The sequence below is a fragment of the Schistocerca nitens genome, chromosome 6, assembly GCF_023898315.1.
Source record: "Schistocerca nitens isolate TAMUIC-IGC-003100 chromosome 6, iqSchNite1.1, whole genome shotgun sequence".
NCBI classification, from domain to species: Eukaryota; Metazoa; Arthropoda; class Insecta; order Orthoptera; family Acrididae; genus Schistocerca; species Schistocerca nitens.
In genome coordinates this window covers 283,665,486-283,682,418 of record NC_064619.1, presented here as the reverse complement: position 1 = coordinate 283,682,418, position 16,933 = coordinate 283,665,486, and the positions used below count along the sequence as shown (strand labels likewise).

The 16,933-nt window shown below is 37.9% G+C and overlaps 1 protein-coding gene across 2 annotated transcripts in view; it reads right to left on the bottom strand.

Moving 5' to 3' along the window:
* LOC126262885 (murinoglobulin-1-like) overlaps positions 1 to 16,933 on the bottom strand; it is a 292,408-nt gene that overhangs the window by 13,014 nt on the left and 262,461 nt on the right. For both annotated transcript variants that reach the window (XM_049959761.1, XM_049959762.1), the window contains one exon: positions 6,310 to 6,489. In XM_049959761.1, the coding sequence (XP_049815718.1) occupies positions 6,310 to 6,489 (180 nt within the window). The remainder of the gene's footprint in view (positions 1 to 6,309; positions 6,490 to 16,933) is intronic.

Here is a 16,933-nt window from a genome sequence, read left to right as displayed (position 1 = left end):
GTATTCTTCATCAATATAATTAGCCACCTAAATGATGTTAATACTAGACTCCAAGGAATAGATCAGCTGATTAATGTCATGCATCTTTGGCAACAACAGTTACGAACAAAAAAACTTCAGACATTTTCCTATACTGTCAAAGCAATTGGACATCACAGAGGTGGCAGCTACTAAATACACTTCTTTGGTATCTGACTTGAAATACGAATTTGAAAATTGATTTCAACGTTTTAAGAAACATCGTCTGCTTTTGTCTGTATCTGCTGTTGTCATTCTCCATAGACATGAGTTCACTACAAGGACATTTACAAATGGAATTTGATGAATGTGATGTGATGCACAATTAAAACAGAAATAATCAGGTTTGTTTGGAAGAATTCTATAAAACATATTTGGACAAGATGAAATATCCCTCATTATATAGACAAGTTATAAAAATTTGGAAACACTTACATGGGTGAGCACCTTTTTAGTCAGATGAATTGCATCAAATCCCAAATTAGGAAATGAATTACTGATATTCATCTGAAAAACTCTTTGTGTGTAGCAACAACTTCAGTTAACATCAACACTGACTAACTTAGTCTAACACTGACTCACGTAGTCCAGCCAAACAAAGCCAGATATCCCACTAACATTTTATTTCATTGAATTGTATAATAAATGTTCTTTCCACGGATTTGTTTTATTTTCTGTAAAAAATAGGTTACTATTTCTTGCTTGTTTTGGTTCACAAAATAAAAATTGGTAATGTGGCCTGCAGAGAAATCCTCCCTTAAAGATTTGGCCCCTACCGGAAAGGTTGGTCACCCCTGGTCTAGAGGTAACTTGCATACACCATCACTCCACTTTCCTGTGTTATGGGTTTAAATATTAACCATTGTTTCTTCAGTCCCAAAAGACCTCTTTCAAATTTTCTTGTCTCATTAATCCTTTATTATCATTATTTGTTGAATTGTGCTGATCACTATGATGACTAATGTTGTATAATTTTGGTACACTAATAACATGACTGTGTGTCCAGAAGAGGATTTACTACACAGAAAATGTATTTCAATTCTCACTTCTCTTTGAAATTTTTATGTTTGTCTAAAATTCTTACTGTATTTTCACTTGCACTTGATAATATAATGTTTCAACAGAGACTGACATATTTCTTGAACATAAACTGATAACTGTTTTACTGTTTTCTGAAAGTAAAATATATATCCCTTTTCACTCCATCCTCCCTGACAAATCTATTCACACAAGACTAAAATCTGTCAATGTAGCTGTGTTGCATGAGCTGTAGTGACCAGGAAGTAAATCTTGGCTGCTTTGGGGTATAGAAAAGTGAGAGTGGTAGAGATCAGAAACAGGGTGATTACAAGTCTAATGTTGGGGTTGCATACGTTCTAAATCAAAGTGCTGCTGTAATGTCAGTGCTGCACTGGTTTTCTTCCTTCCTTCCTTCCTTCCTTCCTTCCTTCCTTCCTTCCCACTAAAGCTCCATGAGTAGATGAGTATGAGAGAAGTGGCACTAGGGTCACTTCATACTCATTGACTTGTTCCCTATTACTGCAGTGTGCAGGAGTGTGAGGCTTGTCATGCCTTAACACAGAAGCTGGGCATAATTTTGCTGTTCTTAAGTATCACTGACAGGGAAAAAACGATTGACTGTCAGAACAAAAGGACTTCTAACAAAACTATGTTTTGTGAGACAGTAGAGGGTTTAAGATGAAAATTAAGTGATTCAGCGTACACAATTGCAAATGTGGTCCATAAGAGAAGAGTGATTTCTGAAAAAAGTTGAGTACTATAGTCTATGCTTCAGACAAAGAACATATGAAGTTCATCTAATGCAAACAAAATGGTTTTATTCTTATGTATTCCACCTCCACCATGAGTCAAAGCATGTGTTTCACCAAAATAAAACAGGACACAGAGCAATGTAACCATTATATCCTTGAGATAAAAAAAGCATGCTATTTGTGTTTTATTTTGATCATGGCAACAGCAGTTTCAAATTTTGAAGTGTCTTTTATTGTTTTAATGTTTGCAGATAGCTTATTGTATAGTCTGTTTCATAGTCTGTTTCCTGTTTGCAGTGGTCCATTCTGTTTTAGTGTTGTGTGTGCACGTTGAAGGTGTATGTCCTGCTTTGTCCTTGTGTTATACAGTGAATGCTCTGGTTAGTTGACACAAGACTATTGCTATTTTCTAAGACTTTCTTTACAAATATGATTACTTGTAAAATTTACAGACATGGTATTGGAAGGATATGTAGTTTCTTGAATCAGGGCTTGCATGAGCTTCTTGGTGCAGCATTTTCTATTGTTATTATAATTCTCTTCTGGCATATAAAACAACTTTTGCTAACAGATGCGTTTCCTCAAAAGATTATGCCATATCATACTAAGGCTTCTGCCTTTGCAAATTATACATCTTTTAGTGTCTCTTCCGATGTGCCATCAGAAGGAATTTTAATAGTATAGCAAATGGTATTTAATGTATTTGTAATGTATTTTGTATTTTGGACCCATTTTAGATCTTCTTGGATCCACAAGCCAAGAAATTTTGTGGAGCTTACACTTTTGAGGGTTCTAGTAAACAACTCTATGTCTGGTGCTAGTGAACATCTATTTTGCACTGTGTGTATATGCATTGTAACTGTTTTTTCTGTGTTTATTACTAAATTGTTTCCAGAAAACCAGTCTGTAATGTGGATGGGCAATTTTTAATCACTTGTAGTAATTCTTCTTTGGTCCTTCCTTTTATTATCACATTTGTGTCATCCACAAATTTAATGTAATTATGGCATGGGCTAGTCGATTCCAAGTCATTTACAAAGAGCAGAAACAGAACTGGTCCTAGAATGGAGCCTTGTGGTACACCATACTTGATGCTCTGCTTTTCTGAGCAGTAGGACTTTATCTTGTTCCCTTCTTGGATAGTAAGCTCAACTACTTGCTCTCTGTTTTGGAGATATGATTTTATCCATTCATAGGGCAGGCCCCTAATACCTACAGATTCAAGTTTCTGAAGCAAGATGTTGTGACTGATGACATCAAATGCTTTAGAGAGGTCTAGAAATATGGCTGATAACAGTGTGTAAACAGAATTCTTATTATTTTCTATGCTGCTGCCTGATAGAAACTTAATAAATCAAAGAAACTACTGGTACAATACCAGAGAGTGGAATCTGTCATAAATTCTCAGAATGTTGTTCTCTAGAAGAGAGGAAAACAAACTGTGAATGTAGAAAAAAATATTCAGATCATCAGTTGATACCTTTCTGACCTCTATGAGGTGCAACACAGTACAAAATGGATTTTCCTCTCATCTAGAACAAGAAATGAAATTTCATCTTTAGAATGCTGCATTTGGATCTACAGATAAAGCATTGGTGAACACACTTAAATATTGTCCATCAATATGAGAAATTATTATTAATATTATTGATTCCAACTGAGGATTGACAGATCAACACAATTAAGGATAAAGAGGTGTACTCTGACTATGCTGCTGAAATATGTTTACCTTCTAGTTATCAAAGTAATGTACACTACTGGCCATTAACATTGCTACACCACGAAGATGACGTGCTACAGACGTGAAATTTAACCGACAGGAAGGAGATGCTGTTATATGCAAATGATTAGCTCTCCAGAGCATTCACAGAAGGTTGGCGCCGGTGGCGACACCTACAACGTGCTGACATGAGGAAAGTTTCCAACCGATTTCTCATACACAAACAGCAGTTGACTGGCGTTGCCTGAGGAAACGTTGTTGTGATGCCTCGTGTAAGGAGGAGAAATATGTACCATCACGTTTCCGACTTCGATAAAGGTCGGATTGTAGCCTACCGCGATTGCGGTTTATCGTATTGCGACATTGCTGCTCGCGTTGGTCGAGATCCAATGACCGTTAGCAGAATATGGAATCAGTGGGTTCAGGAGGGTAATACGGAATGCTGTGCTGGATCCCAACTGCCTCGTATCACTAGCAGTCGAGGTGACAGGCATCTCATCCACATGGCTGTAAAGGATTTTGCACCCACGTCTTGATCCCTGTGTCTACAGATTGGGGTGTTTGCAAGACAACAACCATCTGCACGAACAGTTCGACAATGTTTGCAGCAGCATGGACTATGAACTCGGAGACCATGGCTGCGGTTACCCTTGATGCTGCATCACAGACAGGAGCACCTGTGATGGTGTATTCAACAACGAACTTGGGTGCACGAATGGCAAAACATCATTTTTTCGGATGAATCCAGGTTCTGTTTACTGCATCATGATGGTCGCATCCGTGTTTGTCGACATCGCAGTGAATGCACATTGGAAGCGTGTATTCGCCATTGCCACACTGGCGTATCACCCGGCGTGATGGTATGGGGTGCCATTGGTTACACATCTTGGTCACCTCTTGTTCGCATTGATGGCACTTTGAACAGTGGACGTTACATTTCAGATGTGTTATGACCCGTGGCTCTAACCTTCATTCGATCCCTGCGAAACCCTACATTTCAGCAGGATAATGCACGACCGCATGTTGCAGGTCCTGTACGGGCCTTTCTGGAAACAGATGTTCAACTGCTGCTCTGGCCAGCACATTCTCCAATTCTCTGACCAATTGAAAATGTCTGGTCAATGGTGGCCGAGCAACTGGCTCATCACAATATGACAGTCGCTGCTCTTGATGAACTGTGGTATCGTGTTGAAGCTGCGTGGGCAGGTGTACCTGTACACGCCATTCAAGCTCTGTTTGACTTAATGCCCAGGCCGTATCAAGGCCGTTATTACGGCGAGAGGTGGTTGTTCTGGGTACTGATTTCTCAGGATCTATGCACCCAAATTGCATGAAAATGTAATTCCATGTCAGTTCTAGTATAATATATTTGTCCAATGACTACCCGTTTATCATCTGCATTTCTTCTTGGTGTAGCAATTTTAATGGCCAGTAGTGTACTTTCAAAAGAATATTGAGTTGAAAATAATAAATTTTTTGATATACAACACATTTTGTGTAATTCATGTCAAATTTAATTTTTGGCATATAACATGTCCTGGTATTCACAGAATAAGTTATCTCAAATATAGCAATTTTAGAATCTTGCTCCTCCTGAATACATATCTGTGGAAGCCCATGCACATGCAGACTATATAAACAGAAAACTGAGCAAAACATGTTCCCTAACATGATTACTAAGAAACTGTTTATCAAAGATAATTTCATAACAATATATTTTGCTATGGCCACTCAGTATCAAATAATGGTATAGCCTTTTGGGAAAACTGTGGAGCAAGTTTGGAAATAATTTAGACTGCTGTTACAAAAGCAAAGAGAGCTTCAGTGCAAATTTAAATACAGCCAAAGCCTCACAGAGAAACAAAAATTAAGCAAAGACAGAATTAGTGTGAAGAGAGCCACACTAAGTGTTCAATCAATTCAAAAGTAAAATTCTATCTACTGACTTGACAAAAATTTTAGGGAATTTTGGTTTTATATTAAACCAGTAAATGGACTGAAGTCATCTGGTCAGATGTTCTGTGATCATAACGGCATCAAAACACAGGATGACAAAAATATTTCTGCTGTTTGTCAAACATTTTATTTCGAAGCACAAACTTACAACAAACTTCATCTGTGAGCAAGTGAACGGTGAGGTTGTGGTCAGTATTTCTATTGCCTACACAGATGATGGCAAGGCATACTTTTTAAAAATCCACACATAATCCTTATAACTGTGCTTTCTTTCATGTGATGAATTTTTTTATCCTATGTGATGTGTTACTATAGATTATTATCCCATTTGACATCAGTGAATGGAAATATGATATATGCGTTAACTTACTGATGACCATATTCCCAAGGTTAACAAATCTTCTTAAGGTAAAGATTTCAGTACGTCTGCAAAAATGCTTTGCTTGAAATACTGATATTAGATACAAAAACAGCTGTTAATTAGTATAAGAGGAGGAACAGTGGTGTTTTTCAAAGTAGCTGTTTTTCTCCTACTATCTGTATGCATATGTAAAATAATTTTGATGTCATTTCCATAATTATTAATGTAAGTAGTTAAGCAGTTCACATAATTTGTGCTCATATATTTTATACAAGTAACCTGCAGTGACTGCTTCTGTCTGTTAATATTATCCCTCAACTTACTCAACATCCTTGAAGCCTGTCCTCCATGATAGGACTTATGGAACATAATGAATGAATGAACAAATATATGAGTGAGTAAGTGGATTAACATATTATATGGCTTCGAACTTTTCATGCCTTACTGGATATATCAATAATTTCTTGCAAACTTTTACTTACACATCGAAGCATCTGCTTGTGGAAGTGTGTATACTGGTTGCGGACCTTCATTTCCAGTTGGGAAGTCTAATTCATGTTCAACATTTACAAACTGGGGATTCAAACCTTTAAGTTCATTTCTTATTGTACTCGTTTCTGTGGTAATATTTGTATCTGCTGAAATTTGTTGTCCCTCTGTTCCTGTGAATAACAGAAAGTACCCTTCACTAATGCAAGTAAAAAGATCTACCGCAAACAGTTAAAATAATAAAAAATTAAGGAGCTAAATTTATCAATTTTTACTTTAAGTTACAGAGATGATAACAATTTTTTCTGAAAATGTCACAAGTATACAAATAATTGAGCTCATTAAAGGGATCAAATGGAAGAGTATCAACAAGCACTGCAACACCAAAATGTAGAGACAAAATTCACTGGACTGATGTACTTAAACTCTACATTAAGATTTATTGTACTTCGTATTAATCAAGAGACATCATCTAGTAATTTGTTGCATCAAGAATTTCAAACCTTTAAGATGGACAATGGGAGCTATCAATGTGGAACAGCTGCAAACCATATACCTACTTGATCACTCTAAACCAATTACAACGATGTCTTCCTTGCAGGATAAAGTCAACATTATAAAAGTTATAAAGGTGTATGACAAGGCTGCTACTTATTGTCAAGGCTGTTTAATCTTTTTGCTGAAATAGTTACAAAGGTCTTTAAAGCAAAAATGTCTGGCATAAGGAGAATTCCCTTTCGCTTACCAAAATTTGCAGATGGTATTGCCCTAATAGTTGATAGTGAAAAAAATATGCAAAATATGCCTTCTAAATTGGTACCAATTCTGAGTTATAATAGTAAGCAAATCAATGTTGAGGGCACTTGACATCACACTTGAATAACAGTTGCTTTTTAGACACCTGAATTAGAAAAGACCATGGATGTTGCATGAAGATCATAAAAAGAACTGTAACAGCAAACATGCTTTCAATGAAAGAAGACAAATATTGGTGAACAAATAAAGTATTATAGAAACTGTAAAATAATTTCTCATTGTATTCATCTTTAGTGTGCTTGTAGAAGCTGGACACTTCTGGAGAGAAAGACTTACAAGTGATGGAAATGTGGCTTTAGAGTAGGATTTTGAGGAGCAAATGAACAAAAAGAATATCCAATGAAGATATGGGGTGAACATTAATAAAACAAACAAACTGCAAGGATGGTTTTATGACTTAAAATGGAGGAAAATAGATCCAATGAACATATGTCTGGAAATGCATCATTTCCATGGTAGATGATGCTGATGAATGAAAGTTCCTCTGACCACATGCCATGGATTCCTTGCATGTCACAGGCTGGGTGATTGTTGCAGCATACTGTAAGCAGCAGAATGGTTCCATATTCATGTAGGGAACAAGCCAAGATGGTGTTTATGTATGGCCAAGCAGATGGAAACAATCAAGAGGCAACACAGTTATAGCAAAGAAAATACCCTTCCTGCACATTCGCCTGTCTGAAAAGACCCATCATCACACAAACGACCAAAAAGGGATTGAAATGTTGTGTGATGTGGATGGTGTCTGTAAGGGTACTTGTTTTGGTATAGCTGTACTGCCTCTCTACTGTTTCTATCCTCTTGGCCATACACAAACACCATCTCAGCTTGTTCCCAACATGAATACTGGACCATTCTGCTACTTACAGGATGTTGCATCAATCACACAGCCTGCAGCACACAAGGAACCCATGGCACATGGTCAGAGGAACTTTCATTTGACAGTGTCATCTACTGTAACAATTATGCATTTCTGGTCACCTGTCCATAGGGCATTTTTTCCTGCATTTCCAGTCAGCAATCCATCCCCGCAGTTTGTCAGTTTTATTAATGTTCCCTGTATACTGATAGAAAACAATAAGTAAGGAAACCTCATAGTAACTATTCAAAAAAGGAAAAGAAAACTTTTTGGACTTTTATTTTGATGCAATAAAATTAAAAATATTACTTTAGCGAAAGTTTTTAGTCACTTAAACTGGGGGAGGGGGGGAGGGGGGGAGCAAAGAAAATAGTACAAATTATCAAAATTATCAACAAAGGAAGAGAATAGCACAAAATAGAGAACAGTAGTTGCTGTGACAATGAATAACCTTAGAAGTTATTGATGAACAAAAATTCTGGATTCAAAATATTAAACGACTAAGAGGGCAGGCTACAATACACAGAATGTCAAAGTGTTATGTGTTAGATATACCTGTAAATAGAGGGATGAGATGTGATAACTATGAGGGGCATTCAATTAAGTAGTGCAACACATTTTTTTCTGAAAAAAGGTTGGTTTTATTCAGGATTCCAATACAGCATATTATTTCCCACTATTTTGGCTACTAAGCCCTATTTTTCAATATAAACTCCCCAAGTTAGGGTGACAACTACCCTGTATATCCCTGGAAATTCTGAATTTTCACTTACTTTAGATGAAAATCCTGGGTCTCATATTTTTCAAGATACATCCCGTATTTTCAGAATTCCCATCATTCATTCTTCTAAATTAGATGATGTCCACTCCAATGTTCGCCGGCCGCGGTGGTCTCACGGTTCTAGGCGCGCAGTCCGGAACCGTGCGACTGCTACGGTCGCAGGTTCGAATCCTGCCTCGGGCATGGATGTTTGTGATGTCCTTAGGTTAGTTAGGTTTAAGTAGTTCTAAGTTCTAGGGGACTAATGACCACAGCAGTTGAGTCCCATAGTGCTCAGAGCCATTTGACCCACTCCAATGTTCTTTGCCACTTCCTTTCCTTTGTTTTCCTCCACCATCCTATTAATGGATTTAGGTTTCCAAGCACAGCTTCTGTTCAGTGTTGCATCAGCCCGATACATCTCAATGCGTGACAATGTATTCCTCTTTCACTATCGCTCAATAATTGTAGTTGTGTTCTGAGAGGACAACGTGTACCAGTTAGGCATCCAAAGACTGTATTTTGTAAAGAGTTAAACATGAGTGACACTGGTGACGAAAACTCACCAAGCAAGAAAATTAAAAAGTTGTGTGTGTATTGCACTAACAGGGAGGAAACGTACTCACTGATTGTACTTTTAAAGAATAATTGTCATAAAGCATATACACTCCTGGAAATGGAAAAAAGAACACATTGACACCGGTGTGTCAGACCCACCATACTTGCTCCGGACACTGCGAGAGGGCTGTACAAGCAATGATCACACGCACGGCACAGCGGACACACCAGGAACCACGGTGTCGGCCGTCGAATGGCGCTAGCTGCGCAGCATTTGTGCACCACCGCCGTCAGTGTCAGCCAGTTTGCCATGGCATACGGAGCTCCATCGCAGTCTTTAACACTGGTAGCATGCCGCGACAGCGTGGACGTGAACCGTATGTGCAGTTGACGGACTTTGAGCGAGGGCGTATAGTGGGCATGCGGGAGGCCGGGTGGACGTACCGCCGAATTGCTCAACACGTGGGGCGTGAGGTCTCCACAGTACATCGATGTTGTCGCCAGTGGTCGGCGGAAGGTGCACGTGCCTGTCGACCTGGGACCGGACCGCAGCGACGCACGGATGCACGCCAAGACCGTAGGATCCTACGCAGTGCCGTAGGGGACCGCACCGCCACTTCCCAGCAAATTAGGGACACTGTTGCTCCTGGGGTATCGGCGAGGACCATTCGCAACCGTCTCCATGAAGCTGGGCTACGGTCCCGCACACCGTTAGGCCGTCTTCCGCTCACGCCCCAACATCGTGCAGCCCGCCTCCAGTGGTGTCGCGACAGGCGTGAATGGAGGGACGAATGGAGACGTGTCGTCTTCAGCGATGAGAGTCGCTTCTGCCTTGGTGCCAATGATGGTCGTATGCGTGTTTGGCGCCGTGCAGGTGAGCGCCACAATCAGGACTGCATACGACCGAGGCACACAGGGCCAACACCCGGCATCATGGTGTGGGGAGCGATCTCCTACACTGGCCGTACACCACTGGTGATCGTCGAGGGGACACTGAATAATGCACGGTACATCCAAACCGTCATCGAACCCATCATTCTACCATTCCTAGACCGGCAAGGGAACTTGCTGTTCCAACAGGACAATGCACGTCCGCATGTATCCCGTGCCACCCAACGTGCTCTAGAAGGTGTAAGTCAACTACCCTGCCCAGCAAGATCTCCGGATCTGTCCCCCATTGAGCATGTTTGGGACTGGATGAAGCGTCGTCTCACGCGGTCTGCACGTCCAGCACGAACGCTGGTCCAACTGAGGCGCCAGGTGGAAATGGCATGGCAAGCCGTTCCACAGGACTACATCCAGCATCTCTACGATCGTCTCCATGGGAGAATAGCAGCCTGCATTGCTGCGAAAGGTGGATATACATTGTACTAGTGCCGACATTGTGCATGCTCTGTTGCCTGTGTCTATGTGCCTGTGGTTCTGTCAGTGTGATCATGTGATGTATCTGACCCCAAGAATGTGTCAATAAAGTTTCCCCTTCCTGGGACAATGAATTCACGGTGTTCTTATTTCAATTTCCAGGAGTGTAGTTCTTTCTGCATGGAGGATTTTAGTATTGTACATGGTGACAACATACACTGTCTTTAGCAATCAAAAACAAATTATAGGCCTATAATCATTATATATTTTTATGTTATTCATTTAGTACTCTAGGAAAGGTGACTGGTTAGTTATTTTGATGTCTTAAAGTAGGTCACAAACAGAGGGAAAGGAAAGTCAAGTGGGCAAACAAGATATCTAACTTCTTTAGTGGAACCTCAGAAAAATAATTATGCAATGCAACTGCAGGAGAACTGGCACTTTTTATCACAAAGTAAAACATAACCTGAGTTACAACAGCATGGATTGTAACATGAAACTAGTTAAGGAAGTGTTCAGTGATTCATATATTTCAAAAAGCAAGCAGTGTAGCCACACAAAAGCTGAAAAAATGTTCTGGCTCCCCAAAAGTTTGTCCGATTTTACTGAAATTTTAAACGACCCATCTCAGTCAAGCTTATTTTTCTCTATTTGTATTGATGTGTATAACCAAAAAAAAGGAAAATTTTACCAGTAGTCTTATGGTATTTTGATCCAAATGTTGGAATATAGAACAACGTGATCAAATGGCCGTAGGCATTCCAACTTGTTGATAACTTCTATGGTCTCATGGTTTAGATGTTTCCAACTGTAGAACTGTAGTGCATAATGTGCAGATAATGCAAATATAACTTTGGGAAGAACAATTTAGTTATGAAACTACTGAATGATGATAACAGAAATATTTTTAATGGCTCACTGTTTGAATTAAGTTTTACATAACACTGTAAAATGTGCATGTGATACTTTAAATACTGATACAGAAAATGTAATTTTAAAATTGTAAGACCAGTTTTGCATTTCTGAAGAGAGAAGAGATTCTCTTAAATCAATTTTTGAATATGCAGAAGTGGAATGGAGTGAAATTCTCAATCATGTTCCTACCAGGTGGTTAACACTAACCTATGCTGTTGAAAGGATAATTAAAAACTGGGAACCCATTTTAAGTTATTTTAAAAGTAATAATGATTGTCCTAAAGTATTGGAAAAATATTTCAGTGACTGTATGACTCAGAAAAAGAATTAACATCATAGTTATATTTACTGTCTTTTTTTTTCTCATATTGGTAACATAATAACTGAATACTCAAAGAAACTAGAATGTGCTAACATAAGTATAATGGAGTCTTTTGTAATTAGTAAAATCAGTCAAAGAATGACAGGCCATTTTTTGGTAATTCTACAGACAAAATGTTAAATAAATTGAATTGTTCCAGGGCTGTTATTGAGATAGACTTAATAAATATCCATTCCACTTTGCTTGAATATCTAAAACCAGTATTCCAAATTTGAATGAAACTTGTTCAATAGAATCTTGGATACCACTTGCTTTAGCTTCTGGACTTGAATTTAAGCACATTCAGAAACTTCCTGAATTTCTTTGGACCAAAGTTGATGAAGATGCTTTGTATGAGGAATTTTCCAATTTCTACAATGTTTCAAAAAATGCTATCTCTTATGAAGGAAATGCTCATAAAAATGGGCTATGTTTTTACTTTTTGAAAAAATAGGAATGTGAATTTGCCAAATCCTTTAAAGCTAGTTGTATTTGTCTTCAGTGTGCCTGGATCAAATGCCGGTTTAGAAAGAAGTTTTTCGTTAATGAATAGTAAATGGAGTGATTTATGAAACGAGAGTAGTGTAGATAAAAAGGCGGAGGTACATGTTATTGAAAATTTTGAATATTGTTATAAGGAACTCTATCTTCAATAGAAAGTGATACACTTTTACAAAAAGAGGCACTATCTACTGCCAAGTACCACAAAGCCATCAACAATTAAAAGATAAGGTTTTAAATCACTGTAATTGTAATCTGTCAAGTGTTGAACCTCTTTTCTCATGTTTATTCCATTTCTTTCTTTTTTACATTTGCAGGAATCTGTGTCATTTGTGTTATTGATGTAGGGATATAATTTTTTATAAAAAAATCAATAATATAGTATCATTATTTACCATTTGTTATTCTGTATGTGTACTCAATGTTAGATCCCTTATTTTTTTTACATTTATCCCTTATTTTGACTTTTGTTAGACACTATTATTCCTATCTCCATTTTAAAGAGTCAATAACACTAATTCCATTCAATGTGATGGCCTTATGTCACCTTACTGGGAGGGCCTGCATGTCTGCATGCTACCACTCTACTGGTCAAGCTCAGAAGCAATGTCTTCCTGCATCAATAACCTCCTCATCACCTATGTACTGCTGAACATGGAAAGAATCCTTCAGTGGGCGAAATAGGTGTAGCTCCTAAGGTGTAAAATCCAGGATAAAACACAGATGAAGAAAAACAGTTCAATGATGTTTTGTGAGCTTCTGTTAGGTGCACATACTTGTGTGCAGCCTTGTGTTGTCATGGATAAGGAGAAGTTAGTTTGCATTTTTGTGGCAATGAAAGTGATGAAGTCATTTCTTCAATTTCTTGAGAGTTGCACAATACACTTCAGAGCTGACTGTTGCACCACGAGGAGGACATCAACCAGAACAAACCCTTCAGAGTCATGACTTTACCAGCTGAGGCTGTGGATTTGAACTTTTACTTCAGGGGAGAGGTGGTGTGCTGCCACTCTATGGATTGCCATTTTGTTTCCAGTTCAAAGCGATCAATTCCATGTGTCATCACCTGTGACAGTGTTCAACAAAAAATTATTTGCTCTTTATGGTGTTCTGCTAGGTGGCAGGGAAAAAAGTAGGCACACACCTTCAAGTAACCCAACTAGCAGGCGTGTGTGTCAGCATTACCAACAGAGATGTCCATTTGAGCAGAAAGGTGTTTGATTGTGATCCACTGATCACCTTGAATGAGCAAGTTCACACATTCCAACACTACAGTAGTCTCAGCTGTGTGCATCCAGCTGGCATACAGGAGATCCAACGGGCTTGCACAACCTCGTTGTCATGAAGACAGACATCTCATCCAATGACTCACCATGCTTTTGTTCACTGCCAGATCTCTGTAGACATTCTGCAAATGCCTATGAATATCTGCAATGCTCTAGTTTTCTACCAAAATAAACTCAATGACAGCTCTCTGCTTGGAACAAACCTCTGTTACAGACATCATTTCAAAGGCTATGTATAGCAACACCATCTATCGGAACTTCATGAAACTAAAGGGGCTGAAACGGAAATATTCAACAATGCCCCACAGCAACTTCTGCATTTTATTCAGTTGAAATTGGTTGAAAAGAAACAGGGTTGGGTTACTTATTGGCAGGCAGCAGTGGCCGAGCGGTTGTACGCCGTCTGGAACCGTGTGACCGCTATGGTCGCAGGTTCGAATCTTGCCTCGGGCATGGATGTGTGTGATGTCCTTAGGTTAGTTAGTTTTAAGTAGTTCTAAGTTCTAGGGGACTGATGACCTCAGATGTTAAGTCCCATAGTGCTCAGAGCCATTTGAACCATTACTTATTGACTGCCCTTCGTACAATACTAATAATATTGCAATAATAATACTAAGAAGAAGAACAAGAAGAATTAATTCCACTATTTCTGGCCCCAACAATTGGGACCCATCTCACAAGGGAAGGAGGAGTGGGAGGAGTAACAACATTGTGAAAAGACCTGGGTCCATCTGACTCCATATGATGGCATCCAGTAATTGCCCCTGCTTATTAGAGTTACAGCTGAAATCTGGCCAACAATCTCAAAGGTGGTGGAGGAACCCTAATCTACGATGTTGTAGAGAATGGAAGAGCCTAGTGGAGTGAACCATGAACAAAAAGTGAAATTTTGGACTAAAAATCTTATCTTATCTGAAATTTAATTTCTAACTTTGTATTTGATACAATTTCAACTGGAGTATGGCAAATCCATTAAATGAATGCAGTACCTCATGTGTTAATTCAAAAGAAAAATCCAGCACTGCTTCATGCCACGTAAAGGGGCAAAAGATTCTGGGAAGTTCCAACAGCTGCAGTCAAAGATTTGAGCTAGAGTAATCCTTCAAAAATAAAATTTAAGAGGAAATTCTTTTTTGGCATGTTAAATGTAAATTATTTACTCCAAACTGGTAAACAAAAACAACTAGAAATTCTAACAGTTCAAGAAACTAGGTTCCCAGGAAAAAATGTAACAGATATTTGTAGCTACAAAATATTTAAAGGCAATCAGAATTATGAAAAGGATACATTAGTCGGTACAGCCTTCTATGTTCAAAAAAGTGTAATAGGAAGTGTAACAGAACTTAAATATGCCTCAGAAAGACTAACTGTTCCATCAGTCAAACACAAAAACTAAAAATACACACTTGCTATTTTCCATGCTCTGATAACTGAAGACAATGGGAAGAATTCAGAAGGATGGGGGCAAAAATACCAAAAGAATTTTGGGATATTTTAGAAACTGAGATATCCAAAATAGTGGAGATAGACACCATATTGCCTTTGGGGGACTCCAGTGCTCAAATAGGCAGAGAAAAGAAATTTAGAAATGTAGTAGGGCATTACCAGTCCACATAATACAAATGATATGAGACTGCTCGGTCTATGTGAAAGCTCTCACCCGAAACTAATGTCAGCCTTCTTCAGGAAGCTCCCAAGAAAAGCCAAAACACTGGTATCTCCAAATTAACAGTGAATGTTATTTTAATCACTACCTCTTTAAAATTAAGGTGTTATTCCTGCCTAATACAATACAAACAATACAGATACAAAAAATTAAACACAAGTAAAATCAAAAAACTAGTAAAACACTATAAAGACTAACTTACTATAACAAAAGAATCAGTTTAAAATTATCAAAATGAAATTAAAGTAGCTAAATATGGCAAATGACAATAATTATCTGAAGAAATTAATAATGCTACACAGAAAACATTTGGATTTGCTAAAAATGGAAATAAAATATAGTGGAATGAAATGTGTTTAGAAGTTTTAAGACAGGGAGCCAAAAAAGTGGAAACGTACAAGGAAAACTGAACACTTTGAGCAGTTTAAAGGGACAGCGAGCATAATTAAAAGAACTAAAATAGATTTTGACAACAGGAAACTTACAGAGATTGGGGAAATCTTTTAAAAATTCTGCTATGATATTTATTAGACACTTAAGGTTAGAATGAAGCATCAGCTTCTTATTTCTGTAGAATCAAACAAAACTAATAAAAATCAGGAATGAGATTTATCTCTGACTATCGGAGAAATTGATTAAGTACTGTGAATCTTAAAGTTAGCAGAGAAGACTCCATTAAAGTGGAACTTTTGAAATGGTGTCTTCTAAAAATAAGAAAATGAACTAAAATTAATCTGTGAAGAAATTTGAGAAACAAAAAAATCTAAGGGAGTGGAAGGTAGCCATGGTACATCCACTTCATAATAAAAGTAATAAAGAACACTTGAACTACAGAAGGATTTCTCTTCTGCAAGTTGCATAAAGATATTTTTCAAGATTCTACTAAACACTGTAGAAACAAGACTGGACAGTCAGTCATTTACATGAATATCAAAGTGGTTTTAGGAAGGGCAGATTATATTCTGAACAAATATTTAATCCAAAGTCAATCATTTGCCACAGATCACTGTACTCAAAAGACGTTATAGTAATATTTGTTGATTTAAAAACGTCTTTACATTCTGTTGACATAGAAACTATACACAAAATAATCCAAGAATTTGGTGTGAAGTCTAAATTAGCAAATCTAATTCATGAAACACTTACAGACACACTATCTAAATTGAAATTTATGGGAGAAATATCTCAGTTCTTTGAAATAAACAGAGGTTTATGGCCAGCAGCTGGCCTTTCTCCAGTTCTTTTTAACAGCGAGAACAGTGAGTATTTGGAGCGAAAAACTAAATAAATATAAGATTTAACCAACAAAGTTGTGAAGAGGAACTAAAAATACTAAAATAAAGTGACTTACATTTGCAAATGACTGCTACACTTTCTCAATATGTGGCATCTACTGTAATACAAACTACTCTTTTAGAGGACATACTAGAAGGACCAGCTCAAGCACTAATGCAGGGGGCAAAACATTATAAAAAAACCTGAAATTTCTGAAAACAGTTATTGGAGAAACAGAGAAGGTTAAAAACTTCAAAT